This window comes from Palaemon carinicauda, chromosome 26 (genome assembly GCF_036898095.1).
Source record: "Palaemon carinicauda isolate YSFRI2023 chromosome 26, ASM3689809v2, whole genome shotgun sequence".
NCBI classification, from domain to species: Eukaryota; Metazoa; Arthropoda; class Malacostraca; order Decapoda; family Palaemonidae; genus Palaemon; species Palaemon carinicauda.
In genome coordinates, this window is record NC_090750.1 from 16,128,388 (window position 1) to 16,140,061 (window position 11,674).

Here is an 11,674-nt window from a genome sequence, read left to right on the forward strand (position 1 = left end):
GTGCAGAGTGTTTGATAACTTTGTGACCATTGTCAACGGCAATTTTTGCAATCACGTAAGCGTTATCAATATTCAGAGAGCATTGGTCGTCCATTTCCAAAAGTTGACATTCCATCATAATGTCTCCTAGTAATATAATACTACATATCTAGTTGTTTAAAACATTTGGCATTTTTTTTTTTAAAGAAGTGATGTGTATTTGAATGTACAGTTTATATTATAATTTTTATTTTGTTTTTGTGACTACCCCTATGTGATTTGGTTAAAAAGTGAAGTGCATTTATTTTTGCTTAACCGTTTGGTATCCTTGTGTAAGCCCAACGGTCGTAGGAATATGTAAAGGTGTAATTATTATAATTTTCTTATTAATTGTCAAAATTGAATATTTTGATACAATCATTTCTAGTGAAACAAGTGATTGTATTATTCTTGAATTGTCATTTTGTCATAATTCTGAGGTCTAGTCTACAATTAAATTTTGAGTTATTTATACTTGGTACTACTTTTGAATTGTCCTTATTATCGACAATATATATATATATATATATATATATATATATATATATATATATATATATATATATATTTATATATATATATATATATATATATATATATATATATATAAATATATATATATATATATATATATATATATATATATATATATATATATATATATATATATATAATATATATATATATATATATATATATATATATATATATATATATATATATATATATATTTATATATATATATATATATATATATATATATGTATGTATGTATGCATGTATATTGTAGACTATGTATTATTCCAATAATTAATAATTATTTTAGTGTCATGCTCGTATCCCCAAACAAAGGACCGAAGTAAGTGGTTGGTTTCAGAATAGTTCCCGTTAAAACAAAAGTAATCACCCCACTTCGTTTTGAGTGTAACAGAAAGAGACCTTTAGATATTCATTGTTCCTATATAATATTTGGGAGTCACATATTATTTTCAGATCTCGAAGTTATTGTCTTGAGGGTCAGATTATGTAAAATAAAGCTGGAGAGTTTGGGAGCTTGGGAGTTTACGTAATTCACTAATCGTAATATATATTTTTTGGTTCCCAGACCCTGGGATAGAGTGAGTATGTTTCAAATATTGGTGATAGCAGGGCCATATTTTGATTAAAGGTTTGACCAGTTTAGTGTTGAAAGGATTCCTTGTATTGTTAGGAGATTTATTTTGGAAAAGTATAAACTTAGGGTAAAGTACAAGAGGGCTCAATTAAATGTACATGAGTTTTTGGAAAAACCAATTCCTCAGTAATTGTTGGAAGCTAATGTAACTAATGCTCAGTGGCTTAATATTTTAATAGCATGTGGTAGCCATACAACTAGTGGAATGATCAAAGCCCAAATCAAGTGTCTAGCCTTAGAAGCCTTGAGAAATTCAGGAAAAAGCCAGAAGATATTGCAACCGATCGTGACCTTTTGGAGAAGGCTGAAGCCGAATTCGTTCAGCAGCTAATACCAGTTGCCACCAAAATTTAAGGCATGGAAGCAGAAATGAATGTAGAGGATGATATTAGGCGGATTGCATTGGGAGATGATTTTATTATGTTGAGGATAATGGTAGAATGGGAAGAAAGAGAGAGAGAAGAGGCTAGATAAATTGGAAGACGAGAAAAAAGAGAGAGAAGAGGCAAGAGAAATTGCAATACATGTAAGGGAAATGGAAGAAAGAGAGATGGAGGAGGCAAGATAAATTACAAGACATGCAAGGGAATTGGAACTGCTGAATGTTCGTGCAAGGTTGTCATTACCTCAGACATGTGTGAACCCATTTATGCATGATCCTGTGTTTGATGTCGCGAAAGCTCAGATGTTGATCCCGAATATCACAGAAAAAGCTCCCTGCGAGTTATTTGATCATTTCGAAACTGTCGTGTCAACAATGGAATGGCCCCATGATAAATGGCTTGTGTTATTGCAGAGTGACCTTATTGGAAAAAGATGCTATGTGTATATTACCTTGTCTCATGAACAGAAGTAGGAGTATCAAGAAATTAAGAGGAACGTGCTGCAAGTGTATCAGATGACCCCACAATACTATACGAAAGTTTCATAAGTTTGCGGAAAGAGGAAAATATTACTTTCCTGTATTACGCTTATCAGGTATGACGATGTTTTAATAGACGGATATAGGCTGTCAAAGTGAAAGAGATGGATGATTTAGAAGAACTGATAGTGCTGGAACTACATTTACGAGGAATTCCTGAACGTATTCGAAAGTACTTGAGAGAAAGATAGGTGAAGAAACTTGATAGACCGACTTCGCTGAGTGAAGATTATAATATTACCGGTCTTAAACACCCCTCGGTTATGAGGTTTTGATCGCCGTTAAGTCCAAATGTCAAATATTTACCGAAATATGGAAACCAGTTCGGTAGTAACTATAGGAACAAGTTCTATAGTTACAGTGGTAGTACTACTGGTACTAGTCCAAAGCAGAATGTGGTACCACCACAACAACAATCGTTGAATATTCCTCCTTTATGTGTTGTGATAGATGTGCAAAAGATTAATGTCATTTGTTGCAAGTGTTGCAAAAAATGCCATATCAATATGGAATGTTGGTTGAACCAACCGAATCAGTCAGCCAAGTGGTTAGGGGTAATTCAACTCAACAGTATACGAAGACAAAGGATCAAACAGGAAAGGCCAATGAGTAAAATTAACCACTTAACTTTTAAACAAATAGGACATTCCCAAACAGCGTGGTTACCTTTAAACCATATATTTAAGAGGATATGTTAATCACTCTTGATGGGAGCAAGCAGATCAAAGTAAAGACATTGAGCGACACAGAATGTAATCATAGTGTGGTGATGCAAGGCAGACACCTGATGGTGGAACAGTCTCTCACAGGAGATTCTGTCATTTTGAAGGTAATAGGAGGTAAGGAAGTTATACTTATTTGCCGTATGAAACTGTCATGCTAGTTGGTGACAGGACAGTTTGATTTTGCAGTAATGGATTCGTTGGCTGTCGAAGGAGTAGTTGGTCCTACTGGGAAATGAGGTTGGTGGAGCACCTATCAAGCATTGTCCCATTGTAATGGAGAAACCACTGAAGTATGGTACTACCTCTGAACTCAGGAAGGACTTCCCTTATCTGTTTCCTATTTGTGTGACAACTAGGAGTATGACGAAGAAAGTGGCGGCAGTAGAATATAGAGGAGCCAAAGAAACAATGAACTTGGAAGATTTATGTACAGAAGAAGAGTTTTTCCATGATAGTACGGAAGTGGTGAGCTCCCGAGAGAGCACAAGAGAAGAGGAACGACAGACGAATGAAAAAGAAGACAAGGAAACAATGGACTTGGAAGAAATAAAAAAAAATAAGTATTAGAAGCAGGACAAGTAAGTTAGAAAAAGGCTAATAGTATTGCAACGTAAGAATGCGCCGTTAATGGAATTATTGTTCTGTGTTGTGGATGACATAGAGGAAGAGCAGTCTGCCACCTGTTATTATCTAAAACTCCCAATCCAAAAGGGCTGGAATCTAGGGTTCGTTAAGAACAGATTTTGAGTTTTTACAACAAACTAAGGGATGAAACTGAGTTTGACTTACCACATGGATTGTTTATGAGGCGGCAAAGACGCGCTGATACCGCTAGAGAATGTCGAATGGGGCATATACCATCAGATATTGATTCCTCCAGCACTGAGAATACAGGTGATCGACGTAGCACATGAGATGGTACATATGGGAATAAGAAAGATGACAGAGAAATTTATGAGACACTTTTTTTCTGGCCTGGCATGCACTGGGATATGAACCAATTTTGCGGTGCATGTCATTTTTGCCATATGGCATTAAAGACTAAGGATTACATCAAGAGGGTCCCTTCCACCCGATTTAAACGTAAAGAGAACCGTTCAGCAAGGTAATGATTGACATTGTGGGATCGTTAACGAGAACAAAGAAAGACCACGAATAAAAGTTAACTATCATGTGTCAAGTGACTAGTTACGCAGAAGCCATACTCGTCAGGAACATCAGTGCCCAAGAAATCGCCAAGAAGTTACTAGACATTTTACTGTTTCAAGACGTGATCAAATAATTGGAAGTGAAAAAACTGTCTACAGCCTATTACCCTGACACCCAAGGTGCATTAGAGATTTGATCAAACCCTTAATAGAGATTTAGCTAAAATTAGTGCATGGTACATATGTGTTTTGAAGTTGAATCCTGACAAAACTCAATGTATTATTGTAAGTAGGTCAAGGACGGTGGCTCCTCAACATCCGGATCTCAGTATTGATAATTTTTCTTTACATTTGTATGACTCTTAAAATTTTAGGTGTGATTCTCGACAGAAAATTTACTTTTCAGAAACATATTAGGTCTGTGTCTTCTTTAATTGCACAAAAAATTGGCTTATTCAGAAAATCTTTAAAGATTTTCGGTGATCTATCTATTCTGAAGAAGTGTTTCAATTCTTTCAATCTACCTTATTTTGAGTATTGTTCTTCTCTCTGGTATTCAGCTGCTGATTCTCATCTTAATTTGTTGGACAGAAACTTACGGTCTATTAAATTTCTTATTCCCGATTTAGATATTAATCTTTGGCGCCGTTGTTCATTAAGTTCAATATGCATGTTGTATAAGATTTTTCATAACTCTGACCATCCTTTACATTCAGATCTCCCCGGACAATTTTATCCTTTTCGTAATACTAGGCTGGCAGTTAGTTCTAATAGCCAGGCCTTCTCCATCATGAGTCTCAATACTACACAGTATTCTGGAAATTTTATTCCAGTTGTGGAATGATTTTCCTAATCGGGTAGTTTAATCAGTAGAACTTCAAAAGTATAAAGTTGGAGCAAATGTTTTTATGTAGACCAGGCTGACATGAGTCTTTTTGTTTTTGACCTTGTTAATCGTTTATAAATGACATATCTATTTTGACTTTGTTACTGTTTTTGAATGATTTATTGTTAATTTGTTCTCATCATTTATTTATTTCCATTCCTCACTGGGCTATTTTTCCCTATTGGAGCCATTGGACTTGTAGCCTGGTTGGTAAAAATAATGATCTAGTCTACATAATTGATAGGCTTATCCCCTCTCGTGTGCTAAGGTACCGAGTGAGGGATAAACCAAGGGTCAATAATGATTGTAGATGTGCTTATTTGGAGACACAGGAGGCCTATCATCTTTGGAAGGGTAACAGATCAGATTTGACATGGAACAACTATACTCAGGTTCGACCTTTTGCTCAGAGAGTTTATGCTTCAACTGAAAAGGAGTACAACTCAAGAACATAAATGGTGTTCTACCCTTAAATCTGCACTCTTTGGTGTAGATGTAACAGTTCCTCCTTTACCTCAACTAGATGGCTCAGTCATTCACTGTCCAAAGGAAAAGGCAACCCTTTTGGCTGACGTTTTTTACAGTAAACAGAGTAATGAAAAACTTGAACTTCCTCATTCCTGTTTTCTTGAGGCTGAACTTACTAGTTTAGCTTTTCGATCTCGTGAGATTAGAGCTCTGTTGATGGACCTTGATGCTTAAGGAGGTGTAGAACCAAATGGTATTTTTCTTTTGTTTTTTATAAAGACAGCAGATTTCCTGGCTCAAAAGTTATCTGTTATTTTTCGAAAATTAGTAAGAAGAGGAGCATTTAGCACTTGTTTGAGAATTGGTAATGTTACTCCTCTATGTAAACGTGTTTGTGGTAGATCAAGTACCACTGATTACCGCCCAATTTCCATAACTCCCATATTATCTAAAATTTTTGAATGTCTTCCGGCACAACGTCTTAATAGGTTTGCTGAAGGTAATCATCTATTCCCTAGTTTACAATTTGGTTTTCGTAAAGGCCTTGGAGCATGTGATGCCCTTCTTACAATCTCCAATGCTGTATAGAAATCCCTTGATTGTGGTCAGGAAGTTTGTATGATTGGCCTTGATTTTAGTGTTGCCTTTGACCGTGTTAATCATGAGGCCTTTGTTTTCAAATTGAAACAGTTGGGAGTGGGTGGGTCGTTTTTTAGTATTATTATTGATTTTTTTAAGTAATAGATCTGAAAGAGTTTTTGTTGATGGGCACCATAGTGAGTACAGGAATGTGATATCCGGTATTTCACCGGGTAGAGATTTAGCAAATATTAGTGCATGGTGCAAATTATTAAGTATGAAGTTGAATCCTAACAAAACTCATAGTATGATTGTAAGTAAGTCGAGGACGGTGGCTCCTCAAAATCCGTATCTCAGTATTGATAATGTTTCTTTAAATTTGCATGACTGAACAGAAAATTTACTTATGAGAAACACATTAGGACTGTGTCTTCTTCAATTGCAAAAAAAAAAAAAAATTGGCTTATTGAGAAAGTTTTACAAGATTTTCGGTGATCAATCTGTTCTGAAGAAGTGTTTTAATTCTTTCATTCTACATTGTTTTGAGTATTGTTCTCCTCTTTGGTGTTCAGCTGCTGATTCTCATCTTCATTTGTTGGACAGAAACTTATGGTCTATTGAATTTCTTATTCCTGATTTAGATATTAATCTTTGGCACCGTCATTCAGTTAGTTCATTATGCATGCAGCATAAGATTTTTCATAACTCTGACCATCCTTTACATTCAGATCTTCCTGGATAATTCTATCCTGTTCGTACTACTAGGCAGGCAGTTAATTCTAATAGCCAGGCCTTCTCCATCATAGGTTCAATACTACACAGTACTATAGAAGTTTTATTTCAGCTGTTACCAAGAACTGGAAAAATATTCCTAATCTGGTAGTTGAATCAGTAGAACTTCACAGGTTCAAAGTTGGAGCAAATGTTTTTATGTTGACCACGCTGACATGAGTCTTTTTATAGTTTATATATGACATATCTGTTTTTGACGTTGTTAATAGTTTATACAGGACATATCTGTTTTGACGTTGTTACTTTTTTTAGAATGATTTATTGTTAATTTATATTCATCATTTATTTAATTCCTTATTTTCTTTCATCACTGAACTAATTTTACATATTGGAACCCTTGGGCTTATAGCGTCTGGCTTTTCCAACTAGGGTTATAGCTTGGCTAGTAATAATATATATATATATATATATATATATATATATATATATATATATATATATATATATATATATATATATACATTTATATGTATATATACATATATATATATATATATATATATATATATATATATATATATATATATATATATATATATATATATATATATATATATATATATATATATATATATATACATATATATATATACTTACATATATATACACACATATATATATATATATATATATATATATATATATATATATATATATATATATATATATATATATATATATATATATATATATATATATATATATCTGTGTGTGTGATTGTGTGCGTTTGTATGTGTGTTGTGCATGTTTGTATGTTTGTGAGGGTGGGTGGCTGTGTAATTGGTATGTGAACATCCTTAGGTAATTTGAATATTTTTTCTTAAACTGTATTTTCTTATATAAAACACTATGCACAACCTCGAAATTTAAATTTTTGAATAAATCCTATAAAGAGACTCAGATAATTTCTGATTTCAGAAGCATAATGACTAGAGATATCACGGAAGAGGTTTTGTTTATTGAACAAAACCTAAAATATGAAAATATATGATGTACTCCTTACTGTATATGTATATATATATGCACACACAGATGTATATATATATATATATATATATATATATATATATATATATATATATATATATATATATATATATATATATATATATATATATATATATATATATATATATATATATATATATATATATATATATTATAATAACCCTCCTATCATTATTTAGCATTTCTAATTACACCTATTATTGTGTATAATTTTAGCGCCATCTATTGATTGCTGATCGTAGCGGACAGCATGAATGAAATTACCTTTTGTTATTTTTACATATGTAATCCTTGGAAATGTTTACTTCCAAGCTCTTTCAAGTTAATACTTTTGAGTTCGTTATCCGGTGGCTAATTCTTCGCTTGCTTATAGTGTTTATTAAGTGGTTATTTGTTATTATTTTGTTATATATTTATACGTGATTTAAAATAAGTAAAGTCTGTTTAATTTTAACTTTAATTTGATCATTCTCCTAATATATCTACTATACCTACATGAAGTGTTGCCCTCATTACTGAGAATTTATGAATGAATAGTCAAGTGGAAAGCAGAAGTTGTGACAAATTGGGGGCCTGTGTCCGGGATGTACTTACGTATGTGTTACGCTTACGCTCGATCTTGACGGATTGTGAAATTCATTTTGTTGTTTCTCTAAAATGATGGACAACATGAGTGTAGTGTATTAGTGATATTTTGCTAGTTTATAACTGACCACCACCGGATAGTGTTCTCCAGCGCGCTCACACTTTCACCTAGAGAATGTCGTGTTGCTACACGTCATCTTAAGCATACATCGAGATTTTGGAGGACGTGCAGGCAGGGTAATGGCATCCTAGAATTAGTCATTCTTTTAACCCTCGACTCTGTTGACTACCATCGCTTAGCGATATCTTCATAGTCGCCCCAACTTCTCGAGGTGCTTCGAGGCATTCAAAACCTCATCATAAGGAATTGAAGATTCCTTCCTTAGGAACTTCTGCTCCTCTTACTCAGGGTATGACCTTCGCTCTTTCAAGGATTTCGGCTGGATATTGTTACGACCACGTGGTCAAGAACTTCGTTCCACCTCGATGGATATTTAAAGGTTTATTCCTTGTTCAGGTAACTGTTGGTACTTCCAATTATTTACTTCATTAAAAATATTTTATTCAAGATTATTAGTGGTTTTGCATTATTGGTGAACCAAGTTTTCTGATTGGCATGGATTATTAAAGCCTTGTTCATTTAAGTGAATTTCTGTACATTGTAGGACTTAAGGATTAAGGAAATTCCTCTGGTTTGTGAGTGCCTTCGCACCATAAATCCATGAATGCCCGGACGTTTTTAAGTCTTAAAGCTTGTGTATAGTAGTAATATAATTTCCAGTGATATTTTCCATTTCATCAGTATTGAGAGATGCCTTTTGATCTTGAGAAATTTTTAGGTGCACCCAGGGAGCACCTAAATACACTACAGGAAGTTAAAAAGGACCAGCTTCGCCAAATAGCTGTAAGGGCTAGAATATCTGTAGGTCATGCTGTGGTGAAAGCTGAACTATTGGGAAAGATATTAGATTTCCTGATAAATAGTGGTAACATAACTGAAGAAGAGGCTCTTCCCTTAAGGCCTTTAACACTTGAACGAGGTGCTGCTCGTACTGTTACTGTAACTGAAGACCCAGAGATAGTGAAATTGAAACTCCAACTTGAACTGCAGCAGTTAACACTAGAAGCTGAACAAAAAAGGCTTGAAGCTGCAAATGCCGCAGTAGAAACTGAGCAAAGAAGACTTGAAATAGAACGTAAAGAAAAAGTTCTGTTGGAAAAGGAACTATCAGCCATAAGAATAGAAGAAAGGTTGGCAGAAAAACAGCTACCCGATGCTTTTGACCTTAGTAAAGCACGCAAACTCCTGCCTGTCTTCGATGAAAAAGATCCTGATGTTTTTTTCATTACTTTTGAAAACACTGCAACGTCTCTCAACTGGCCTAGAGACAAATATGTTCTCTTAATCAGAAACTCCTTCAAAGGAAAAGCTGCATATGTGGCAGCACAACTTGTCCAAGAAAGGGATTATGAAATCTTTAAAACTGCCATATTAGATGCTTATAGTGTTACAGCAGAAGGGTATAGACAAGTCTTCAGACAAACTTTGAAGAACCAAGCTCAAACCTATCTAGAGTTTTTCACATTGAAGTTGAAGCAGTTTAATAAATGGATAGATAAGGAACAAATAACTACTTTAGAACAATTAAAGAATTTAATAGTTTTAGAAGAATTCCTGAGGCGTATTCCAGCTAATGTGGCAATGTTTATTAGAGAAAAACAAGAAAAAGATGGCAAAAGGGCTGCCCTATTAGCTGATGATTACCATCTCATTCATAAACTTAAACCACATTCGTCCTCACCTTCATCTTCCCCACAAGTTTGTACTTTTTGTAAGAAAGAAGGTCATCATATTAAAGATTGTCCTAGTCCTAAATGCAAAGCATCTCATGGTAAGGCTTCTCCTAATGCTTTTTCACAAGGACCCAAATCAGGGAATACTGCAAATAAAACGACTCTTCACTGTGCTCAACCTCTATCAGACTTTACAGCATTTACATATCCTGGTAAAGTAAATGATATTCCCGTGAAAATTTTGAGAGATACAGGGTCATCTCAAACTATCATTAGCTCAAAGTTAAAAGATTTAGCTAAACCAACAGATCAGTATGTAACTGTGTCAGATTTGACTTGTCAAAAGGTTTTACCTATTGTACAGATTTCTCTTGATTGTCCTTATTTTAAAGGTTCAACTAATGTCGCCTTGTTGGATTCTGACCTGCCTTGCAAGAACATAGACATGATACTTGGTAATGACTTGGCTCAATCTAACGGTACTCCTAGTCTTATCATTACGCAGCCTGAAGTAGTGATCGAAAAAGCTTGCAAAGAGCTTTCTCCGGTGGTAGAGCTTCCCTGCCAAGTAGTCACCAGGTCTACAACCTCAACTTCTAGCGACACTGAACACACAGGTAAGGTGGATCAAAGTACCTTAGGAGAAAAAGTCCTTGCTGATCTTGTTGATATTCCCTCAGATGAATTTGTAGAGTATCAAAGGTCTGATGATAGTTTGAAAGAATACTTTGATAAAGTAAAAGATGACGTTGATGAAAGTAAGTTACCATATTTTTATCTTGATAATAACATCCTTATGAGAAGTTATAGACCTTTGAAGATTGCAGGACAAAATTCCTGGCATGATAGTTACCAGCTTGTAGTTCCTTCTAATCTTCGTGCAGCCTTATTGGATCTTGCTCATTCAGCAGAGTCTCATCTAGGCATTTCCAAAACCTATAAGCGTTTGCTGGACGATTACTACTGGCCTGGTATGAAAGCTGGTGTAAAGCACCACATAGAATCTTGCCATCCCTACCAGGTAACTGGTAAACCAAATCAGAAAATACCTCCAGCACCATTAGTTCCTATTACAGTACCTAATTCTCCTTTTGAAAAGGTAATTGTAGATTGTGTTGGTCCACTTCCTAAAACTAAGAAACAAAATGAGTACATTTTAACCTTGTTGTGTCCAACTACTAGATTTCCTTTAGCCGTACCTATAAAAAACATATCTGCTAGAACAATAATTGTTAATCTTCTTAAAATATTCACCATTTTTGGTTTTCCAAAAGAGCTTCAGTGTGATCAGGGGACAAACTTCACTAGTGATTTGTTTAAGCAAACTTTAAAGCAGTTGAACATCTCTCATCTTTTTGCTTCAGCTTATCACCCTCAGACTAATGGAGCCCTCGAACGAGTACACCAGACCATTAAAAACCTCCTGCGCAAGTACATTTGTGAAACTGGACGAGACTGGGATGAAGACCTGGATCTGCTTATGTATGTACTTAGGAGTACACCTAATGAATCGACTGGAATTTCTCCCTTCGAGATGATGTTTGGCCGCAGACCTAGGACAAACCTTAGTATGGT

At 34.6% G+C, this 11,674-nt stretch overlaps 1 protein-coding gene across 8 annotated transcripts in view; it reads left to right on the forward strand.

The window, feature by feature from the left end:
* Window positions 1-7,919: 7,919 nt before the first annotated feature.
* Window positions 7,920-11,674, forward strand: part of LOC137619471 (uncharacterized) — a 5,168-nt gene continuing 1,413 nt past the window's right edge. The window contains exons 1-3 of one of the 8 annotated variants that reach the window (XR_011039914.1): window positions 7,920-10,716; window positions 10,927-11,198; window positions 11,464-11,674. The exon at window positions 11,464-11,674 is cut by the window's right edge and continues 20 nt beyond it. Coding sequence is in view for 6 of the 8 variants with exons in the window: in XM_068349528.1 (XP_068205629.1) it covers window positions 9,117-10,716; window positions 10,927-11,198; window positions 11,464-11,637 (2,046 nt within the window). In the remaining 2 variants the exon portion in view is untranslated. The remainder of the gene's footprint in view (window positions 10,717-10,926; window positions 11,199-11,463) is intronic. The other 7 variants (XR_011039913.1, XM_068349528.1, XM_068349529.1 and 4 more) reach the window with 7 other exon arrangements.